This window comes from Drosophila melanogaster, chromosome X (genome assembly GCF_000001215.4).
Source record: "Drosophila melanogaster chromosome X".
NCBI lineage: Eukaryota > Metazoa > Arthropoda > Insecta > Diptera > Drosophilidae > Drosophila > Drosophila melanogaster.
The window spans coordinates 13,135,061-13,159,518 of record NC_004354.4 but is presented as its reverse complement, the minus strand read 5'-3'; the positions used below and the strand labels follow the sequence as shown (position 1 = coordinate 13,159,518).

Sequence of the window (24,458 nt, the reverse complement as noted above, 5' to 3'; positions counted from 1 at the left end):
CATCCCTGTTTTGACGCCATTTTACAGGCGAAATTGTGTGTGTGTTTGACGCGTTGTTGTATTGAAACAAAAAGGCAGAAATTTTCCTTCGTCTGCAAAGGGCAATTGTTTACGGCTGGAAAAAAGGGAGGACTTCGTAGCAAAGATGTCGCAACGCTTTGCACCTGGCCAAGCGCCGGTGCAGTCGCGTTATCAGCCACCACCACCGGCGCCCGGCATGCGTCCCTATCCGCCGCCAGGCGCCTCTTTTCCAGTGAGTTTTCCACGCATTATCCAGCACCTACCGTTTCAATTAAGCATGTACAATCTTATCCGCAACAGCCGCGCGGGTTTCCCCTGCATCCGAACACTACTCAACCTGTTCCCGGCACGGCGAACGTGGCCGGGGTACCGGGAGTTCCTGGAGTACCCGGCGTACCGGGACCATCGCTACTGCAGCGCGCCGCCCAACAGCCGGGCTTTCAGAGCAGCCTTCGCGGTACTGGAGCCGGAGGTGGCGGTGTTGGATCCGGCGGAGGCAGCAAGAGGTCAAATGAATCCCGCAGTTTGGGTGGCGGTGGTAGCAAAAGTGATTTTGCGACGGCCAAAAAGAAAAAGAAGCTGGCCGAAAAGATACTGCCGCAGAAGGTGCGGGATCTGGTGCCCGAATCGCAAGCGTACATGGATCTGCTGACGTTTGAGCGAAAACTGGATGCCACCATAATGCGCAAACGTCTGGACATCCAGGAGGCCCTCAAGCGCCCCATGAAGCAGAAGCGCAAGCTGCGCATCTTCATCTCGAACACATTCTATCCCAGCAAGGAGCCCACAAATGATGGCGAGGAGGGCGCCGTTGCCTCTTGGGAATTGCGGGTGGAGGGTCGCCTGTTAGAGGATGGCAAGGGCGATCCCAATACAAAGATCAAACGCAAGTTTTCGTCGTTTTTCAAGTCGCTGGTTATCGAGCTGGATAAGGAACTGTACGGTCCGGACAACCATCTGGTCGAGTGGCATCGCACTCACACCACCCAGGAGACGGACGGGTTCCAGGTGAAGCGGCCGGGCGATCGCAATGTGCGCTGCACCATCCTCCTGCTGCTTGACTACCAGCCGCTGCAGTTCAAGCTGGACCCGCGACTCGCCAGGTTGCTGGGCGTACACACACAGACCAGGCCGGTGATCATATCCGCCCTGTGGCAGTACATCAAGACGCACAAGCTACAGGATGCCCACGAGCGGGAGTACATCAATTGCGACAAGTATCTGGAGCAGATATTCAGTTGCCAGCGGATGAAGTTTGCCGAGATACCGCAACGCCTCAATCCGCTGCTGCATCCGCCCGATCCGATTGTGATCAATCATTTCATTGAGAGCGGTGCAGAGAACAAGCAGACTGCCTGCTACGACATCGATGTGGAGGTGGATGATACGCTCAAAAACCAGATGAACAGCTTCCTGATGAGCACTGCGAGCCAACAGGAGATCCAGGGGCTGGACACCAAGATCCACGAGACGGTGGACACGATCAACCAGATGAAGACGAACAGGGAGTTCTTCCTAAGCTTCGCCAAGGATCCACAAATGTTTATTCATCGCTGGATCATCAGTGAGACGAGGGATTTGAAGGTTAGTTCTTTTTTTTTCTTTTTTGCCTCATACCGTTGTCTAAACCTTTCGTCCTTTCAGCTGATGACCGATGTAGCTGGCAATCCGGAGGAGGAGCGTCGGGCGGAGTTCTATTACCAGCCATGGACGCACGAGGCCGTTTCGCGCTACTTCTTCACCAAGGTCAACCAGAAGCGGGCCGAATTGGAGCAGGCGCTGGGCATACGCAACGGCTAGGTGAATGATGAGCTGATCATCTCCACCAGCCAATTCGTGGAGTCCACCGTCAAGAGACCTCCATAAACCGTGCGCACGGCAAACTCTTTTTCCTTCGCCAGTTTAGTTTAAGCTTAAAATATTTCCTTTTTTTCCGACAAGCCGAACTCCATCCCGTTCCAAAACGAAAATCCCCTTTGCAGTTGTCCCAAATACCCACATCCAGCACAAATATTGGACTTAACTGTAAGCTAATAAAATGGCATACAAATATAAAACTGTCTATAAAATTTGATTCGGTTCACTTTTAGAAACACTAAAGTTTAATTTTTATTACGAGTGATTTCAGTTGACTTTATATATATTTAGCCTTTTGATACTTTTGGGTTCCCTTTAAATTTTAGAAAATGCATTTGTTGGTTAATTGAGATTTTAGAATCACTTGTAGCCTTACGATCCTATACGATTTCATGTTAACTGATTGTTTCTAAAATACGTTTTGATCTACATTTGGATATATTATTGTAGGGTTTTAGCTGACCAATCTAACAATGTGAAAGGCCAGCGTTTGAGTCATCTCACAATATTTCATAATTTATACTTTAAAATTATGTGTTTTAGTAAGTTCCATAGTTCTGCAATCCTTTGATGCTGTTGATTTAAAATTGTATAAAACGCATTTTCAGTTGATGCTTCTTAACTTAACGATTTACGCACAAGCTTTAAACGGTTTAGACTACAACACAGGATTAATATCACTAGTAAACTAAAGACGGACTCGGATTACTACGTCTCGGGCTAGACCTCAAGCTATAGGCGGAATGTGCAACCTTTACTCCTTTTGCTGATATAGGATCAATTTCGCTTCTTGCGATTGGCAGCAATGGAAGCGGATGAGCTGTTGCCCGTATCCGGGGTCTCGCTAATGGACAGACCCGTGTCCAGCCGACTCTTGTCAACCGGATACAGCCAGCGCTGATACAGATAGATAATAAACACAATATCATCGCGCAGGCAGGCCACCCGATGGGCCGTGGGCATGGTGATGATGAAGGCGAAGAAGTCGTCGATGAAGGTATTAAATGCTTTATACATAAATGCGCGCCACGGCAATGCGGCCACAGACTTCAGCTTGTAGTTTACAAACAGTTGCGGCAACATGAACAGGAAACCGAAGGCGTAAACTCCGTTCACCAGTGAGTTAAGTGTCCATGAGTACCAGGAGCGGTGTGGTTGGTAGAGGAGCGAATAGACCGCTCCGCATATACAAAGCGGATACAGCAGATAGCTCAGATATCGCATGCCCTGTCTGTCAAACTGATCAGTCTTCTGCTCCTCCGCCAGCTGACCTGACTTCACGCCAGCTTGGTCACCATTCCGCCGGTCAACTTGCTCCAGCTTGCGACGAACCAGGCCACTGAAGCTAAGCTCCAGACGGAAGATTTTCTTGCACTTCCACAGCTCAATGAGCGTGCCCAGGCCAACTGGCACAAGTACCAGATACGACGTATTCTCATCTAGCAGATAAAAAAAGATCACGATCTGCGAAAACGCTCGCCACATTGTGGTGCGGCTTGATAGCCCCTCGTACGACTGCTTTTTGCGCCAAAAGGCCACGTCGTTCTTAAAGCTTAAAAAGTCGAAGAGCATCTGCGGGAAAAGGGAAACATAAATTAGTTATAGGACTGGAGCATATGACGTATGTTGCAATTTTTCAATCTCTACTCACATGGATGCTGGACACAAAGATGGTGCCACACAAAAGGTATACATTGGTGTCCGAAAAGATGCCTTTCACCTCGTCAATATCCTTGGTAGCAAATCCAATGGTGAGCAGCGCCTGGGTGGCGTGTTCCATGAGCAGCATTAGACGGAGCTTGCCCACGCCCACGGGCTTGTAGTGGAAGCTGAATGTGAATTCGGTGGTATTGCGGGTGACGGGCACTAGATCCTTTAGCCGCGTATTAAATGTATCAGTCTGCAGGATGGGCAAGATCTGTTGATTGCGATTGACACGTATCAAGGGGGCCATTTCAGGTGGGACATCCGCTTGCGAAACGGAATAGAGATCGTTGAGCAGGGTGACGTAAACATTCGATCGGATGTGGGTGCTGGGACGTCCAGTGGTGGAGGCTTTCTTCTTTTCTTTCTCCTGGACAGCGGCTGCTGCACCTTTCTCGGAATCTCCAAGCAGTTTAAAGGCCTCCGCCCGCGGCACTATGTAATCCGTGAGACTCATCGTATGGACAACGGTGGGCCCATCTCTGCGCAGGCTACGCCATTCCAGTGGCTCACCCTCCAAGGCCAAGACCACATGAAGATACAGGGAGCCATTCCGGCGCGTCCTCAGCGGCACATCCACTTCGAAGTCGTGCTCAAAGTTTTGATCATAGTCGAACCTCTTGGCCTTGTACAGATCCCGCACCTCGGTGGCAATGGGACTTCTGCTGAGGGAGGAAAACAATGCCAGTTGCAGGCGTGGCCTGTCCGCCAGGAATGATGTGTAGCACGGCACACCGCTGCATTGCAGCGTAGTGAAGAGCTGCGACATCTGGTAGATGGAGTGGCCGATGTACGCCAGAAATGCAACGCCTAGAAGCGTGGAGATCGAGGGCAGGGCCATGTCCTCCTCTTACGGTTTTCTCGTTGGTGCGTTGGCCGGCGTTTTATTGGTATTGGCACTAGAGCCGGCAAAACATTAAAAGAAGCTATCGATAGTTCCGGCAGTATCGATGATCTAAAGCTTCAAAAACTATCGGTTTTTATTGTCCCTAACGGTCGTTCCTAGCACGTGTTTCCAAACTATCATTCCCATCCCAACGTGATACATGTCAAAAAATTAAATTTAACTAAAAGCAATGGATTCCAGGATGTGCCGTGTCTGTTTGAGGGAGATGGAGAACATGCTATGCATCTTCGAAACGATGCCGCTACCCGGCGTTTCCCTAGCGACCATGATTTCCGATTGGTGCGGCTTCCCGGTTCTACCGAAGGATCCTTTTCCCAAGACCATTTGCCAGTCTTGTGCGCTGGATGCGCAGACTGCTTACGGGATGGACAGCGTGCAGGTGATTGAGCAGGATGAGATGGTGGTCAGTGAGATGAATTATGAGGAAGAAGGATCGAATGACTCCGATGTTGAACTGATTGAGCCAGTCGATGGCAGCCAGGAGATGGAGACAATTGACTTGACAATCGATTCACCGGGGGACAACGTGGAGAATATGTGCCCCAACTCAAACTCCAACGGGAATGGCAATGTGAGCCAGAGCAGCGCCCAGAAGGATACCAAGAAGAAAATGCTGAAGAAGACACATAAATGTAACATTTGCGGGAAGTATTTCATGTTACCTGCGCACCTTAAGTGTCACATGTGGGTCCATGCGCGTGAAAAACCTTACAAATGCTTACAATGCTCCCAGTCCTACGCACAAATCCGCGGTCTTAGGCGCCATGAGCGCGTACATAGTTCGAGACCTGAATTACGATCCTACAAGTGTTCCCGATGCCCCAAGATCTTCAACAGAAACTCTGCCCTTAAGAACCACGAGACCATGCACCATAATTAATGCGATCCTACAAGTGTCCCCGATGCCCCAAGATCTTCAACAGAAACTCTGCCCTTAAGAACCACAAGACCATGCACCATAATTAATGCGATCCTACAAGTGTCCCCGATGCCCCAAGATCTTCAACAGAAACTCTGCCCTTAAGAACCACAAGACCATGCACCATAATTAATGCGATCCTACAAGTGTCCCCGATGCCCCAAGATCTTCAACAGAAACTCAGCCCTTAAGAACCACGAGACCATGCACCATAATTAATGCGATCCTACAAGTGTCCCCGATGCCCCAAGATCTTCAACAGAAACTCTGCCCTTAAGAACCACAAGACCATGCACCATAATTAATGCGATCCTACAAGTGTCCCCGATGCCCCAAGATCTTCAACAGAAACTCTGCCCTTAAGAACCACAAGACCATGCACCATAATTAATGCGATCCTACAAGTGTCCCCGATGCCCCAAGATCTTCAACAGAAACTCTGCCCTTAAGAACCACAAGACCATGCACACCATAATTAATGCCAAACCAAGAAGAACGACCATGATGTTAAAAGACTAATGCAACGTGTTACCAAAGTATAGGGAACTTCGAAAAGCGAACACCTCCAAAGAACCTCACAACGATTATACTCATTTTTTGTCAATCCGATATATGATCGTTGGAATAAATACTAAACGCTGGGACACTGTATTTGGTAGCAGTTTTTATTTAAAGGTTTATGTATAACAATATACAGCATATAGTATATACAACATGATTTCATAAAATTAGGTACTAGAGTTTTATATAATTATAACTATGAAGTACTATGTATAACTCTCTCTCTTCGTCACGCGCGAAATTTCCAAACCTTTGGAATAAATTAAAGGACTAAAATGTACACATCATGAAACAAAAATATGATAAAAATAGGTTGAATTGATTTGCACGCTTCAAGTTGCACGTCATGTTTTCCTCGATTTTGATTTGTTTGTTTGTTTTTTTTTTTTAACTTTTATAACTGGAACACATTGTGAGTGAAAAATGTGGTGCAGAGTAATAAGTACATGTATAGATAACGATCCGAAAGAGTCGAGGGTGCAGATGAGTCGATGCTATAAATATGTGGGCATTGTTTGATAGACAAGAAATAGATAACATGACAAAATGGAGGGTATAAATAATCGGAAATGGTCGGATCTCGGCTCAGGACTTAGGCGAGGCGTTTCTTTCGACTAGGCGAGAGGATCTTCAGCATTGTGACGACGGGCGCCTCGAAGGACATCGACACCACGAAGGACAGGAAGTAGGAGGCCACCGTCAGACCGAAGAACATGACAACCTGGAATAAGCAATAAATAAGTTATGATAAACCCTTTTCGTTGTATAACCAATTTAATAGATTTTGTTTTCTTAGACAGCGATTCTACAGCGACTTCATCTTCCAACTCACCATCAGATCCCCGCCCAGGTGAAGCGGCGCGTCCGAATTGAGCGCCATGGAGCGGATGACTATCGGGTGGACCAAGTAGGCGCAGTAGGTGACGCGGGAGAAAGGATAGAGGCAGGGCGCCGAGAGCAGCGAGTTGATGTAGCCGCCGTAGCCCGTGGAGCAGGCGATGGTGATCCAGGCCAGTGACAGCGCCCAGGCCGAATGGCTGAGCGAACTGTAGGCGGCGGCGGTGAACTGTGACAGGTCGGCCTTGTACAGCCCGAAGACCAGGACGAACAGATTGAGCATGGCCAGGGTCCAGGCGGTTGCCACCGTCAGCTTGGGCAGTCGGATCTTGCAGTTGGTCCTGAATAGAATCCAGCCCACGGCCATGCCGATCAGATAGGGACCCAGGCGGGTCCATGGCTTGTCGTAGATCTTGTCGAACAGAGCCAGCGGATCGTCCGTGTTCGGTCGATGATTGTTGGTGAACGCAATCACCGCCGTGGTGATCCACGACAGCACCAGGAACACCAGTGTCGTGATCGCCGACAGCTTAAAGTGACGCACGCCCACGATCAGGATGATGGCACCGATCATATAGAACTGCGTGTCATTCGCCAAATACCAACTCCAGAGCATGCACTGCGGATTTAGAGAAATGAGGAGGAATTTTATATTATACTTGTGACGTTCGTAAATTGTTATTCAAAAACAGAAGCCCAACAGTTCTCAAATGCATGAGTGTGTATGGGTGATTACAAGTCCCTTTGTCTTTTGAGCACCAATTTATACTTAAGGCTAACAGCTATGTTGAATAACACTCACCATCTCATCGACAGGAAACAGGGTGTTGATGTAGAGAATGTTGCGCCACCAGTAATCCGGACAGGTGATGTGATCCATGGTGGGTGGATCAAAGATCGAGTAAGTGGCCAGATACTTCATGGTCACCTGGACAACGCCCAGGACGAACAGATAGGGGGCGGTGAGACGCATAAACCGATAGGCGACCAGGCCGAAAAAGTGAGCAGTTCCAGCGGTGAACTCATTGGCTCCCTTGCTTAACTTGTTCAGCTTGCCTTTGGCATTCGTTCGGAAGTAAATGTACGAGATCAGGAAGCCACTGATGAAGAAGAAGGTGTCCACACTAAACGGCCCATTGGTGATGGCCTGAAAGAAGAAGTTCTGCTCCACCTCCTTGCGCATCTCCATGTTATCGGAGTACTTGAAGACCACGATGCACGTGTGGCCCAGGATGACCCAGGCCATGCTGAAGGCTCGCAGTCCATGGATGCACGGAATGGTGTCCGCACCCACATTTCGATCGCAGATCGCATTGAAGTTCGTTATCGCCGAGAAGGAGAGCAGCAGCTCCGAGTAGATGCTCAACTTTTCCGGCTCGTGCAGATGCCCCTCCAAGTGCTCATCCGAGTTGCTATTGTTGCTCCCGCTGCGATGATGATCGTGGTGATCGTGTTCCGCATCGTGATCGTGATGGTGTCCATTGCCGCTGTCATTATCGTTCGGTGGCAAATTCAGTACCAAAGCATCCAATTGCTTCAGCGAATTCGACGACTGCGAGTGATCCGATTGCTTGAGCGGATCATCGTGAGCGGTCATCGTGTCACTGTAATCGGACGACGCACATCCAATTCCCGAACTCGTCTCGCTGTTGTTCATCATCTCCTTGTCCTGGCGACGCAGTGCCTCCTTCAGTTTGCGCCTCAGGTAAATCTCGAATAGGGTGCCGCAGCAAATCAAGCCCAACACAATGCTAGATACCACGCTAAAAATTATATAATCAGGGATATTTTGTTATAACTATGTTTTATAACTATAATATGTTAGAATCGTTAAGTCGTGATTTTACTTTATATGAAATATTAAATTATTTTCTTCTTTAACATATAACATGTGTAAAATGTACTATGCCTTTCATCAATTGAGCAATTAAAATTCCATGTTTATAGAGAAATGCAAATAATTATTTTACTTTAGGAAATTATTCTCCGTGCAGTTTCCACCGACATGGGCAAGCATATAATCATATTACCCGCTAATATTTTAAGTTAACAAATGGAGTTTCGCTTTTTATTATAATTCGATTTTGGGGGGAAACGAAATTTCACACAAATCGACTGACTCAAGACACCACTGACTTGACGCTAATGTCCAAAGCCAACTGCCCAAAAGCTGCGCATTGTGTTTGTTCAATTGTTTAGTGTTTGGACTGTGGCATTTTTGAAAGTGATATTTTGATTGCTACTTTGGTTGCGATCGCAGCCACTTACATCAGCAGACAGAAGGTCTTGTCCGCCCAAATGTTGAACTCCTTGTCGGTGGGCACACGGATGTCCAGGACACGCAAATCCCGCGATGGTAGCTCCACATGGGCCCTGGAGCTCATCTGGCCGATGTCCGCAATGGAGCAGCTGGATGGCAGGCACATGCCCACGTAAATGATGCGCAGCTGGATAAACACGAAGACAACAACATTAAATTTAATTTAAAATTTTTAAAATCTTATTAACAAAAGTTAAAAGTTGCAAGTGTGTAGACTTTCTTACCACTTGGGTGGGCAGCGTCTCGTTGAGCTGCATCTTGATCACATAGAAACCGGGAACGAAGGGCGGCGGAGCATTGTAGACACTGCTGTATCCTTGGGTATGAGCGGCGGCGAAGGGCAGACCGCTGTTCTTCGTCTCGCTTTCTGGAGAGGATGCGGCCGAGGAGCTGTTGTCCTTGCCGGGAGCAACGATCTGGCCGTCGTCAATGGCATCGCACAGGGCCAACGAACCCATCCAGTAGTTGTTGCCGTAGAAGAAACCGGATGTATAGTGACCGGAAGCATCGTCCACTGCGCAAATCGACGAAAAAGGATGCAAAGAGAAGGGCAGGAAATGGAACGGAATGGAAGTAAAGGGCATCAGAAGTGTGTAATAGTGTGTAATATAATAAATTTAAAAAAAAAAAACATAAAACTGGCCATTATGCAATTGCAGCGCAGCCGTCAAGCTGCCAACTTTAAAATGCCGCCATCATCTTGATGACTTGTCGACTGAGCGACCAAAGAGATTCCCTATTAAGCTTTAAGTTGTTTAATATTATATATATATATATATGAAGAAAATGTAGAAAATCAAACTCGAATTGTTTTGTTTGATGTGTAAAGAACGATCAATCTTTCAGTCATATATCGCCTTTCAATTGTTGACTGCCTTTTGCACATCAATTAAATGCCAATTAATTGGTAAATAAATCAGTTCAACTAAAAGGCTGCAGTGGATTCAGATTCAGATACAAGAAAATCCTTGCCCAACTGCTGATTTATTTGCACGAAGTTTTGAGGCTGTTATGCTATTTTATTTTCGTTTTCTTGCAACCAGTTGCCAAACAGATCGGTGGACTTGAGACGGCGACTGGAACTGGGACTGTGGGTCCAACCAGTTTTCTTTTTTTTTGTTAATTTTTTTTTTTTTTTTATCGCTGCTTTGAAAATGGCAACTTAAGTCATGCAATGGTCTTTTGTTCGGCTGGCGTGGTGACACGGGGAAAATGGCAACTCTTACGTGAGCATCCATTATCCATTAGCCGCCATCCACCATCCAGTGTTTAGCATCCACTTCCACTTCCCCAATGGCTTGGCCAAAAGCAGGAACTGATCTCTGGTGATCTCTGGGTTACACAAGAGACCCGGTCATGACCATGAGGAGCCAATGAAACGGAAATGTTTGCCAGCATTTGCATGTGCCGAAATCAGAAGTGTTTACCCATTTCAGTGGCGGTGAACAAACGCGGAAGGAAAATGATTTTCATTTGCTTAGCCTCCGGATTGTTTAAGTTGTTGAATTTACGAAAACAATATGTTCAAGAAAAATCAATTCTCTGTGTTTCATGAAATTGCACTTTGTTTTTATTGCTCCGTTGATACGCAACCTACTCGCATCCAAAAAAACACACCCTCCATCCGATCTCTGCATTAAGTTTAAACATTTTTTTTCAATTTAATTTACCGATTGAGGTCATTTGATTGGCTGGTAGTAAGCATTTCATCACAATACCTCCACAAATGGGTCGGCATATAAACACAGCGATGTGATATATGTACTTCTTCAATTGAACGTGTCATTCAGGCGTTTAACGCTCTCGGTAAATGGTAAATGGAAGCTGAAGCTGAAGCTGAAGCTAAAGCTGATGTCGAACCCAAACAAGATCAACAGATGGGAGACTGACAATGGGGCTATCAAGGTGACATGTCCGACCGACCACCAATGCTCACTCAATCCCCAAGTCAGATGAACTTGGTAGCGGCTACCGAAAGTCGATGCCGAAGCAGATCCAAAACAGATATCGGATCGTGTATTCTTGTCCGGCGATTCGGAAGGTCGTTGTTCAGCATGTGATCGTGATCGTGCGTATATATGATATATGATATAAGGTATGATATATAGGTCGGGGGAAAGCGGTCCAGCAGGTAGGGAAATCGATGCTCACGACACCAGCCGCACCTTAAAGTGCGGCCAATTTTCAGTACATTACAAGGCGGCAGCAAAAGATACTCGACACAAGTACAAGATACTTTTGCTTGACCTGCATTTACTCACTCTTGATTACCTCTATAGGTGAATCAATATTTTATTGCAAAATATATCAAGCTGGACTATATGATTGTTTCAAATTTATACTAAATTTCGCAATAAATTCCTCCAATCGAATGAGTTTCATTGAAGCACCCACATCGGAATAAATGTGAGAGCCGAAAATATAATACCCAAAAGCTTATTAAATTATCCAATTACGGAGGCTGTTTACAATTTCGCAGCCTGGCGTGGCCAAGATCAAAACTGTGCACTTGAATCGCACGAAAATATTTGCAAGAAGATTAAGATACATGTGTGTTCAAGCGAAGGTAAGGACAAAGGTGGGGTAGGCAAATGTGTTAACACACCAAATCGCCGATTGCAGTCGACCATAATGAGTGGCGAAAAATAATACAAAAAAAAAAAAAAACAATGAGGGCGGGGCACGAAAAGCCAGGCCAAAACCCGGTGACAAAGCTGTTGAAATCCATTTGATTGATGAAACGATTGTATAAATATAATGGCAATAAATAATGTGCTCTGCCCGTCAAATAGTTGCCATTATACAGATACCTTTGTCATTTCGACTTTTGCTATTTTTATAAATAAATTTTATTTTTATTTTTTGCTTATCCACTTTTCGAACAGTTGCGAAACGGCGCAAAGTCAAAGCTGGCGAAATTAATAAAAACAAAAAAAAAAACGAAACGCGCCTCAAATGCTAACAGTTCAATTAAGGCGCCAAAAGTATAAATTTATTAAACGATCTGCGTCACAAGAACCAAATGCAGTGACCATTGTCCATTGCAAGCCATAAAAAAATATTTGTTTACTATTTTTTATCGCTTAACAATTTACTTTTGGCCAACACGCTGATTGCCTGCAAGATTTATGAATGGGCTGGCCTCTCGAAACGCCCAAAAAAAAAAAAAAAAAAAAAAAAGTCTTAAATGGTTTTTTTAATTTTCTAATTGCCAATAAATTTTACTTTTTGGCGAATCTTTTAAATGTCTAAATTGTGCATGCTTCCAATTGATTGTGCCTAAGGTTCGAATCTGTGAGTTCAAACACTCGTTTCGGCCAACTAAATTTGGCAATTGCGTACTAATGTTTGGCTTTGTCATTAGAACCGCAGAGCCAAGTCGAAATTTCTGTTAATGTGGGGACATTAGAGGCGTGTGTTGTGGATTTAAGATCAGCTCGTTTGTCTTGGCCAAATAAATTTCCTGTCATTTAACTAGCAACTCGGCTATGGAGCTGCCAAAGTCTTTGAACTTGGGTGAAGTGTTCTGTGTGCTTATAGCTGAGGTGTGTCTACTGGATCGCATCTCGAGGATACATTAGTTGTCACATTTCGGGCTAAAACAATGCTGCCCATGATGATGATGTTAGCTAGTTGTTCTCGAAATTGTTAGATCTTTAACTTAGCTTTGATATTTACACAATAATATTATATGAAAGAGAAGATCTGTTTTTGATTTTGTAAGTAAACTTTGATTCAGAATGATATGATATTCTTTTAATAGCTATATATTTATCCGGATAAACTAAACTATACCTAAAGTTAATAGCATACAACCATTACATTTCTTGCGTCGAATAACATTTTATGATTCATAATTACTTTTAGCATTTTTTCCCCATTTTTCTGCTATGTAATAATTACACCCTGCCGTTGCCTAATTGAGTCACATAATAAAACGCGACTCGCTTGGCAATTTTATGCTCGAAGATGCGCAAAGTCTGGCCAGCGGAGCTTGAGATACCTCGAGTGGCTCAGATAGTTGGCCAAATGATGAATAAGATGGAGCGATTTACTTCCTACTTGCCACCTGAGGTTATGGATACGCATTACGTACCGTAGGAGTCTGAGTATGCGTATGAGTTCGCGTTTGAGTATGAGTATTCGTAATCGTATTCACGTCTCGTTGGCGCATACTCAAAGTCTTTCTTTCTTTTTCACCACTTCAATTTCAATGTCAATGTTGTGCAGCCGGGGGCTCTGGCTCCACAAACACAAACACACACACACATAAATCTTATCAAAGACCTCCCCTTTGGGCTCTTTAGACGCCCACATCGATGAAGAAGCGAAGAAGTAGCCAGACGAAAGTGAGAGTTGAAAGAAAAAATAATAATAAATAAAATTAATGAAAATAAGAGTCGACGACGAGTCAAAGAGTTGGCCTGTCTTTGGGGTTTTGGGTTTTTTTTTGGACTCGGCGCACAGATTCGGCACAAGGTCAGCTGCATCTTCAGCTTTGGTTATTTCGCCTGACTAACTGGTATTCCGATTTTCGGATTTCTGAATTTCGATATTCAATTTTTGGACTTGGTCACTGACACGTGGCAATGCCATCATTTTGCGCAATGGACCGCTGATGATCGCCCCGAACCAATTCAATTATTTCTGCGCATTTCTTTGCCACGGATGGCCGGAGAAACTGGTTTCGGGTTACCAGTTTTTAGGCCAAAAATTCAGGGCTGCACATTGGTTATTTCTCTCTATTTATTTTTTTTTTTTAATTTTTTTTTCTATTTTTTTGTAAGGCCCAACAAAATGTGAGTCACTTATGGCAATCGTTGACGAGCGTCATTGCCGAAACGATTATTTGATGGGCTAGTAATTTGGAATATTTGTGGAATAATTAGCCCACAGAGTGCGGCGTCACGGTGCATTGTCAGCTCATCGCATCTTAAATTAGCTCGTCTCTCCACTGACTTATCTATTATCTAGCAGATAGTCGAAGATGATGATTTGTTTGTTCAAGGGAACACTACTTAGTGCATTATGACGAAGGTACTACAAATATTGCATATATGATAGAGGTCATTTTTCAAAAAAAAAAAAATTGTATAAATTATAAAAATATTTTATTTCATTTAATTGTTGTTTTGTTGTTTAAGCAATATGCCTAAAGTAATTCTAGATTAGTGCTCGTTTGTGATTTCGTCACTAACCCGCATCCATTTGCAATTGCATAACCCTAATGCGCTGTAATCAAATTGATACGACCACCCAAAATTGCAATTATGGTCAATAACCCCAAATTGAGAGCTCGTTCAAATGGCAGTCGGCCGTTTCATAACCGAATCGGTGGAAATTAAAATTAATGCCGGGCACGTCGATCGATCGAGCGATCCAGCGATCACCTGCCGCTATTGTCTTTCCTTATTTTATTTTTATTTTTCAATTTCTTCGTATATATATAATTTTTTGTTTGCATTGTGGCCAGCTCACTTTTACCTAACGGAAATGATTTCTTGCTTTTTGCCAGTGTCAAATGCAAATGGGTTGCATGGTTATGGCATACGGATCAAAGTCAAAGTGGTTCATCCGCAAGGGGGGGATATTAATTGAGGGGGTTGGTTGTCAACCTTCGGTTGAAATGCAACTCGACTAGAAATCGATCGATTAGCTTTTCGCTATTTTTTGTCTCTTTGTTTTCTTTTCATTTATATATATATATAAACTCTTTTTTTGTTTGTTTTGCATTTGCCCAAGACCGAGTGTCGCATTAAACTTGAAACTGCAAATGGATTTGGCAAGCGTCCCGCCATGACGGACACAATTCGCAATGATCGAAATTAGCGCCGTCTCATGATGGAATGCAATTTCTGTCTAATTAACGTGTGTCTGGAAGCTGGTCGTAATAATTCCACACGAAGTTAGTTGCCTAATTGTGGCATTTAGGCGTTCGCTTTGCCCTCGAACAGTCTGCGTGTTAATTGCGTTAGGTTGTCGGTCATCTAAGTGAAATATTAACCCGGTTCGTGCATTAAATTCGCCCTTCTTTATGATGCCGCTTTAAAGATGAACATGAACTTGTAATGGCTTTGTTTATGAATTCTCATTCTGCTCTTTAAATACTATACTTAGCACGCAATTCGTGGAAGTCTTTCAATAAACTTCAAAATAAAGTATTTAAAAATGATAATAGTATACTAACATAACATAACATATACGACATAAATTTATTATATTATAGCACATATATTTCCAAATAAGCACTAAAATATCATTAATCGATTTGTATTGATTTCTAGAACGCAGCGCTAAAAAGTAGGCCACAATTTGCAGTGATCTCTGATCCTAACACTCCCCACTTCAAAGAAGTCTGATTATTCTGATGCAGTTACGTTGTTATCTTATGCCAACCGATCGGTATTTGGCCTAGACCTTTTGGACCCCGATACGCGACCGACAACCACTTTTTTTCGACGCGGCCAATTGCAATGCGTGGCGTGGATTTTAATTACGCACAATTATCCGAAAACGAGTTTGTTGCCTAAGTCATTCGTTTGTGGGGGGGAAAAAAAAAACTTGGCCAAAATCGCGGTCAAAGTTGAAAGTATTTTGAATTCATGTCTCCACTCCAATGAACCGTTATTGCGAACAATAATAGCCAACAACGTCGTCTTGGCCATAATTTCATTTTCGCTGAAAACAAAAACAAGACCCCAAACAAAAAGTGAAGAAAACCGAAGAAAAAAAAAACTGCAAGGCATTGCAACAATCAAATTAAAGTTACATTACATAAGCTAAGCTTGTGTCCAGTAGTGATAGAGATAGAAATAGGTAGACAGTGAGAGATATATAAAGAGAGAGAGAGAGAGAGGGAGCGAATGAGAAAAAGAGATACACTGAGATTTATTCGGGGAGAAACCGAGGGAGAGACTTGTCGCATGTTGCCGCTGTGCTGATATTGCTGCCGTGTTTATTTGTTGTGCAATTTCAGCTTCTGCTTCTTCTTCTTCGGGTTGCAGGCAAAACTAAATACAGCAATGCGCAAGTTATTAGCAGTAAGCGAGCAAGCGAAAAATATTATGTTACAAGAAACTAAATTAAAATGTAATAAAAATGTTTTATAACATTTTTTTTTAATTCGAGTACAATAATCTGCCTTTGTTTTATATTTTATTTTTCGCAAGACACCTATATTTCCGAGCACAGCTGTAGCCGTTGGATTTATACACGGGAAAGCCGTAGAAATTATGTTGCGTGACGTTTCATTTCGCACAAAGGCTGTAATTGGGCCTGTTACCCCGACCCCTTCCTTCACTGAAAAGTCGGCTAAGTATATTGGCCTAAAAAAAAAACCGTTGTGCATTGTGACCAACTAATGACCAAACAGGCTGCAAAGTCCATAACCAAGCCATCGAACCTCGATCACTTGTTGGCTTATTTCGTTAACTTGGCTTCGATTCGATTTTGGCCATTTTTGGTTCAGGCTTCTCGAACGCACAGATGAAATGCAATACGAGGTCAAAACAGCAGCGATTTGCTCATTTTCCTGGGCAGGCAAAAGCAAAAGAGATATTTTCTTTTTTGTCGGAATATTTGCAAAAAAAAAAAACAAATGAGTATTACAAAGATTGTGAAAGCTTTTTTTGATCTTTGAGGAAGTTTAAAGATTGCCTTCCACCAATGATGATGAGACAATATTTGCACTTCCTCTAAGACTTTTGCCGACTATTTGTCCGCGACTTAAATCAACAAAGTGCCTAAAAAAAAAAAGTACAAATTCGTTTTCGCTCTTTGATTCGATGACGACTGAGCGGAACCTTCGACTTGACTTCCAAAATGCAATTTTTAGTTTTTTTTTTTCTTTTTTGTCACGGCGAGTGCATTTCTGGCCAACCTTCAACCTGCCAATCGAGTTCAGCCAAGCGTACCTGCCACCAAACTATTGCATTTGCTATTGCATTGGCCACAGAAAAATATAGACAGAAAAACACCGAAACGGCGAAAAATGTGAATTAAAAAGAAGTAACAACAAGCGCAGCAAAAACAAAGGTAACACCGGCCACAATTTATTAGCCATTGATCTTGGCCATTGAGGATTGGGAGCTCCAGATACGAAACCTGTGCTGGAAATTATGTCCGAAGCGTTTAAATAACAATTTCCAGCCAGTGTCCAAGTGTCCGAGTTTCGAGTTCGAGTCCGGTTTACCATGCTGGCTGGCTGGCTGTCTGGCCAGCAGGAAAAACTTTGGCCCTGACTCCGCTCATGTGTGGCAATAAAACACACAATTCATGTGGAGACATTGACATAGATGCCATGCCAGTTACAGAGTCCCGGCTTTTTGCCTCCCAAAAAAAAAAAAGAAAAAAGAAAAAATAAACCCAAACCCCAATTTCGTGATGTTTTATGTTGAGTTGGAGGCGGTGGAGCAAAAAGTTGAAGGTTGATGGGAAAAAATCAAAGACTTGAAAGGATTTTTGAAACTGAGTTTAATTTTACTTTACATCTAAAATGGCAAAAAAAAAAGTAATGTATGAAGAATGCAGATAAACGTTTTATAAAATGCACACATTTATTAACAAATAGTTAAACCCTCATTAAAGGTAAGTAAAATAAAACATGTATTAAAAGTGAAGAAAATTGCTTTCGCTGGTAAAAAACATATTCATATTTCTTAGATAACAAAAGGAGATATTAGCTGCCTAGCAAAAGACAGACCACCACGTATTGCAGATAGTTAGTTAACTGCGATTTTTAACTGCACGTTAATTAAATGGAAATTAAGACGAACTTCCGAAACGCTTTGGCCTTTCTCCCCGAAAGAGTAAAAAGCCCAAGCCGAGAGGGAAAACACTTCCGCATGGCGGGAAAATGCATTTTCTTTTACGGCCATTCATCTGACTCGCTCTCGAAATGGGTTTTCCCAGACTCCGTGAACTTGAACCGTGGCTAAAAGGCGCTTTTCAATGGATGTGCTCACATTCCGGTCACTTTGGCCCATGGTGCAACCAGTGAAATAATAATAAAAAAGAAACTCAAACACTTTTTTTTTTTGCTTTTTTGTGGCTCTCTTTCTCTTTTTCTTATGCTTTGCGTTAATTGATTACATAACCAGCATCTGGAGAGTGGTTTTAGCTTGGCCAAGTCAGTTGGTCAGTGGTGCTTTGTCGGTCTCAGGTTGCTGGAATCGATAGGATTGCTTTTTGGGCGGTGCGGCAACTTGTCGCAACTAAAAACCAAAAACAAAAATAAAAAACAAAAAATACAGAGAGCCGAAAAACCGAAAATAAAACAAGTCCCCCAACATGTATTCATAATTCAGGCTTTTGATCTCGCCCAGTCTCACTTTCGACTGCAAATACTACCCAGTCGATCCAATTCGATCTGGTCGTGCAATTGAACCGTTCCATTCAGTTATTCAATACCAGGCCCACTGACATAATGACCAGCACAAAAACAAAAAAAAAAATACCCAAAAAATCAGAAGACAAAAACCAAAAAAAAAAGACATTTTGGAAAACCAAATTTGCCCGAATGGGAAAAAAATTCGGCGAAACAACAAGCGAAAAATTCAAACGCCCATCAGGCCAAAAATTTGATTGAGTTGCTGCTGCTGCTGCGAGTTGCTGTTGCTGCTGCGAGTTGCTGCTGCTGCTGCATTGGCAAGAACTAATTGCGACCTTGGCGATCACTCGCCTCGTATCGTGCACTTATGTAGATTGTGTGCTCGCGGGCAAATTCGTCTATGCGCCGACTTTAATGTGTCTATATCTATAAAACCCGCGCATATAGTATCTGCGCCGATCGCCAAAATCGGCGAATGGCACGTTCACACACACACGGCAGTGCAGATCGGTGGTTTTATTTTTCAATCGAATGGATCGCGAACAACAAGATCAGCTTTATGTGGAAAACGTCTGTGGAAATTGCGATAAGATGGTGCCAAGTGAATGGTCATCCCATCACGTATCCAATCTTTTGTTTGGCGTCCAGAAAAAAAGATAAACCTTGATTAGCATATCTTTTTTAATCGCAATAAAGATTTTTGTATATTCATTTTTAATTTTGAATGGAAAATAAAAACTTGTTATTGGCATAAGTTTAGCCGCAAGCTAAAATTCATTTTAATCTTTAATCTTTTGGCTTTGGTTAATTGATGTTTGCGGACAGCAATTTTTAAATTAATAAATTGAGATCTATGTGCAAGTAGAAATATCTTTCAGATGTGTCATTCCAGAAGTATCTTATCAAAAAAGATAATACAAGGAATAAGTTTTAATAAATTTACTAGTAAAGATATATTATATTATAATATATATATTATTTATATAATATATTATTAAGATAGTAAGTAACACTTACTCTTGACGGCCCACATCTTGGCATCGCTGAGCCCGCCTAGATAGCTCCTCATGTCCCGACTGCAGTTGGCGGACACTCCGCCGGAGCTCTCCACCTGACCCCACTGGGCGGCCAGGACGGCGAGATCGAAGACGTTGAGGGCGTCCCTGAGGCGTCGGGTTTGGGACAGATCATAGCTAAGCTTGGGATCGACATGGGGCAGCAGAGTGGCAGCCGTAAGATCTCCGTGCAGACTGAGGTTAATCACATTGTGCTGGTCCGGAGCGGAACTTAGGTTATGTCTGCCCGGCGGAAACTTGCCATCGTCCTTGTCGATGGCCGCCTGTGGCGTTGCCAGCAGCGAGAGCAGCATTGCCAGCACCAAAGTCCTGCGCATCATATCGCTACGCTGCGTTTGCGCCCTATAGTCGATATATGTATATATGCAAATTGGCTGGGCACGACGTTCCTGCGATGTCTTTTGCTTTGCTTTTTTTTTCCGGCCTGCTTCACTTTCACTTCACACGACAAACAAACAAAAAAAAAAAAAAACAATAATAAAATCCAATTCGGGTTAACAGGGAATTATTTATGTATTTTGCACCAGCATTTTCACAACCAAAAAAAAAAAAAATGGAGGATCAACACACTCGGCAGAACCGTTAGAATTCGGTTTAATTCTTTTCTATTTATTTTGTTAGCACTTTATTTTTTATTTCTTGTTTTTTTTTTTTGTTTTGGATAGGAGTTGTGGGAAAAATGTATTGAAAACACACGCGCGGCTTATTATAACTTTTCAGCTTTATTTATATTTTTGGGGAGCTGCGACGACCGCTTGGCATGAACGCACGTCTACGAATCGCGACTGCGCGTCTTGAGCAGCTGTAAAAATATGTTAACAATTCCAAAAACGCAGGCCCAAAAAAAAGACAAAAAAAATTTTTTTGAGCTCAGCTCAAGCTCAAGCTTGATCTCAATCTCAGACACTCTCTCACTCTCGCTCTCTGGCAGCGCGGGCGCTCTCCGTCTCTCGAAAGCGCAAGTTGTACCGTTAGCAGCACTTTCGTTGGCAGCTCGAGCGCACTCTCCCAGTCTTTCTCTCTCTTGGGAAAAAGCAAAAGCCCTGCGTCATCGACTATGTGGTAATATCTTTCATAGTGTGTGTGTGTGCGTGTGCATTATGTTATGGAATTTTGCGAGAGTGTGAGTGTTGCAAAAGTGGCCGCAAAAATGAAATTAGCCATTGATATTTGAATACGCGACGAGGTCTTGAGGATCGCAATCGCAATCACTATAAACCACTATAGCCATATAGCCAGCGGTCCCAAATTCCAGCCAAGTCGGTCAAATCAGTTAAGCCAAGTCGGTTAAATAAGCTAAATGGATTCGCACTCAGGCAAGCTGGTCAAAATCACATTTACGACCGTCTCTTAAGGGCCGTTTAAAAGCCCAGCTTGGAATAAAATTAACGCGATGCATAATGGACTGATATTATACGCTATAACCTTCTTATTAAATCAAAGGATGATAGAAAGAAGTAAACAACATTTTAGGTATTTAATAAAAAAGCCCCATGAATTGTTTTAAGGTTAGCGTATGCACCAATCGGCTCCAAAATTGGAAAATACCAGATATTAATGTCAATATTTGAAATTGGAAACTTTCAGCGCATAAATGAGTTGTGAATGATTCACCCAAAACAAGAGGTGAATAATTTAAGAGAATATTCGCAATGCGATTTATTTGTCTGATGCATTTAGATTCAAAAATTTTGGATTAAACGGCACACACTGTTCCAAATGTTCCACACTGTACGTATATACATATATGATGATATAACAAGATAATTACAATTAATAACCACACATTTTGATATCTGCTTAATCTATAAGTAGATTGTAGATTATTTGGTTCAGGTTGGAAAGTACTCTTAATACCACCACTTGCTTCCAGTCCCATTCCAATTCCAGCTTTCCAGTTGAAATAGCAGGAATGGGAATGGAGGAATTCGAACGAAAATGTTGCAAGCGTTGGGATAATTGTTGTTGTTTCAGTGGTGACCTGTTTTTAAGCACTCACACACTTTTGTTTACAAAAAGAGAGAGGGAGTAAGAGATAGTTGCACCTGGTGCAGATTCCCCCTTCCCGCTCCTCTCCGCCATCACTCCTTTCTCAAGCATTTCTCGAAAAAAGAAGTTGTAAATTACGTACGTCTGTTTGGTTCCACATCTATATATTGCCATATATTGTGCAATATCCCAAGCGTCGACGACGCTCGTGCAATGCTTTTCAATTTTCAATTTTCCACAAAAGCCAAATAAAAAGTTGGGAACAGAGAGAGACGGCAAGATGCTAAGCATTTACCGTTAGCAAATGGAAACCAGTTCTGAGAAGTAAAATCCGCCAAAAAAAAAAGAAGAAGCAGAAATGCTGCCAAAAACTAAATGTTAAGTGGTAAAGTGAAACAAAATTGCATTTCGTGCATTTTCAAAGTAACGAGCCAAAACAGCAGAAGCCTGCAGAAGATCTTGCAACGGTAAACTGGTTTGCAGGGCAAAAACTCGACTGAAGTACAATACAAAAAAAAAAACTGCATCCAGAAGATGCGAGCAAAAGGAGCAAATGAGTGGGCAATATGGGGGGAGGCAGCCAGGGAGAGATAGAGAGAGAGAGAGAGCGAGAGAGCGGGACGCACCGATTGGCATGAATGAAGATGCAAATGAAACACCCAAATATTTAAGGTTAGCCTTAATATCTCAGCTGCACTCAACAAAAACTAATCCCAATGTTTCGCGCTGTAATAAAAAAATGTACTTTCGCTTTCGCCCCAACATAACCCATAAAATTAATTCTCATACGCATTAAAAAAAAAAAATAATAATACAAAATATATTTTTTCGCCCAGTGCAAGGGTCTGACCGTCAGTCATTCACGCGGTCGCCTGGTACACGTAAGGTCTGTCAGCGAATGAAAACCTGTCGCCCCACCTGCCCGACTCCCCGCCCAATGGGGTCGAGCTCATATCTTAATGAGAAAAGTGAAAGTGTCAAGAAATAAGCGAAGCGATGGCCGAATGAGGGTCTTAGCTTAAATGTGAATAAATAAGAGACCACTAAGCCAGGTCGAGAGATATGTATGTATGATATTCAGTCAGAAATCAAGACAAATCCGGCCGGGTTATCAATTAGCTAGACGATAACCGAAATGAACCGAATATTTCGGGTCTGGGAATTGTCGTTGAGCGTTGAGCTCATTGTATTTCCATTTTAAATGATCGCAAATGAAGACTCAAATCATGAAAATTGGAGATCATCTCTTGTAAAATGTAGTGCAATACATAAATCATTGGCTTTGAGTTGAAATGGCTCATTTTATTATTATTATTTTTTTTTTTGTTGAGTTTCCCCTGCGAAACATTGGAATTGGGTCATGTTCAGTGTTAAGCGATTTCTATCGGAAACATCTTAATTAATAAATTATTTATGATCCAATTGCTTTGTCAATAAGACCTTGAAAATGGCAAATACACTGATTTTCGTATCCGTAAGATACATTTCATATCTTGGATGCAGTTTTGCCTATTTATTAGAACCATTGTTCGATTTCTGCGAGTGATTGTTTGTTCGGATGCACGCTCGACAATCGGTTTTGACACTTTAAAAATCATTCGACCAAATATTTGGTTGCACAAATTTTCACATTTTTTTGGATCACTTGTCGAGGGTTGTTGCTGGCGTTTTTGTTACTGTTTAATGCCATTGTTGATGCTCAACTGCGGTTACTGTTGTTACTGATGTTAATTGTTTGTTGCTGTGTTTGCCGTTTGCGCTTGCGTCACGCCTGACATTTTGACCATGAACGCATTTCTTGGCAAGGAAAAACCAAAACGCACGGAAGATCGCACGGATGAAATTGAACCGAAATGTTGGTCGTAACATTTAAACTTTTATTTTCCACGCCGTCTTTCCCCATCTCAAAATTTTATATCTCTTTTTTATAATTACTTCATTTGCAATCTTTCGTGTGGCAATAGAAGAAACTGCCGTTAATTAAAAACGCAAACGCACGGCCAAATGAGCGCAGGTGAGTGTACACTTAGAGAAATGTGATGACAAAAAAAACATGTAGTGTAATATTCATAAAATGATGCAATCATACTTTACCATATCCATATTACTATTCCTAAATCACATTCAAGTTTGGTTCGATCAAAAACGCTGACTTTTTGTCGCAGTGTATGGAGGAGAGAGGTTCGCTGTTGTAACAGAGGCGCCAAAATATTTTCACTTAAATTTGGCGGCTATGTTTTTATGGCCCCTGCGAAGTTCACGGGGGAACTCAGATCGCTGAGCGGGGGGAGGAAAAAGCGGAAGGGGGCGGGAGGGGGCTATGGATTGTTATGCAATGGGGAGAAAATTGACAATAAGACAAAGCGCAAAATACAAACAAAACAGCGTGAGAGACTGCGACATAAAAACTGCAAAGTCACTTAACCATTATTAATGCCCCCATATTTTTAAGGGGAGGCAAGTAATTTTTTGGGGGGGGCAGGTGTGTATGGTGGCCAAGGGGGCGTGGCAGCCCAGCCAGAGACGCCTCACGTCAACGGACGGACAGATTTACGGACGGACAGGGGCCAAAACTATGCCACGATAATCACGACGAAACCGAAAACTGAAATCATAAACGAAAACTGAGGCTGCGACAAAATCTCGGATGCATATTGTTTAAATGAACTTATTTAGAAAATTAACATTTAACATTGTAACATTTAAACCTACGAAAAGTTACTAAAAGAACCAAAGACAGAGCTTTATCGAAGGTATTCTATTCGTATTTCTAAATCATAATATAAGAAACCTTTAAAATTAAGATTTAAAGCTGTAAAATGAAGAAGGTATTGTATTGCTTTAATCTTTCTTAATTATATATTATCGTTTCTACGCACAAACATTTTACTACCAAAGTATTACTCACTATTTTGAGATACTTTTTATACACCCCATTT

General features: G+C 42.7%; 4 protein-coding genes across 4 annotated transcripts; 2 read left to right on the top strand and 2 right to left on the bottom strand.

Annotated features, from left to right (window-relative positions):
- The first annotated feature begins 10 nt into the window (after positions 1 to 10).
- Bap60 (Brahma associated protein 60kD) lies at positions 11 to 2,074 on the top strand. Its single transcript, NM_078588.4, has 3 exons — positions 11 to 253; positions 322 to 1,605; positions 1,666 to 2,074. Exons 1-3 carry the CDS (start codon positions 146 to 148, stop codon positions 1,819 to 1,821), a joined length of 1,548 nt encoding a protein of 515 aa, NP_511143.2. The 5' UTR covers positions 11 to 145; the 3' UTR covers positions 1,822 to 2,074.
- A 72-nt stretch (positions 2,075 to 2,146) lies between these two features.
- On the bottom strand, positions 2,147 to 4,481 carry CG4332 (uncharacterized protein). The gene is made up of 2 exons (NM_132633.4): positions 3,530 to 4,481; positions 2,147 to 3,450 (listed from the first exon to the last, which is right to left on the bottom strand). Exons 1-2 carry the CDS (start codon positions 4,421 to 4,423, stop codon positions 2,656 to 2,658), a joined length of 1,689 nt encoding a protein of 562 aa, NP_572861.1. The 5' UTR covers positions 4,424 to 4,481; the 3' UTR covers positions 2,147 to 2,655.
- Positions 4,482 to 4,594: 113 nt separating this feature from the next.
- Positions 4,595 to 6,058, top strand: CG4318 (uncharacterized protein). The gene has a single exon (NM_132632.2). The coding sequence runs from the start codon at positions 4,659 to 4,661 to the stop codon at positions 5,367 to 5,369; it is 711 nt and encodes a 236-aa protein (NP_572860.2). The 5' UTR covers positions 4,595 to 4,658; the 3' UTR covers positions 5,370 to 6,058.
- On the bottom strand, positions 6,057 to 20,320 carry CG32645 (uncharacterized protein). The gene is made up of 6 exons (NM_167349.2): positions 19,472 to 20,320; positions 9,351 to 9,640; positions 9,075 to 9,253; positions 7,609 to 8,569; positions 6,802 to 7,425; positions 6,057 to 6,690 (listed from the first exon to the last, which is right to left on the bottom strand). The coding sequence occupies exons 1-6, from the start codon at positions 19,848 to 19,850 to the stop codon at positions 6,562 to 6,564; spliced, it is 2,562 nt and encodes an 853-aa protein (NP_727670.1). The 5' UTR covers positions 19,851 to 20,320; the 3' UTR covers positions 6,057 to 6,561.
- Positions 20,321 to 24,458: the final 4,138 nt, after the last annotated feature.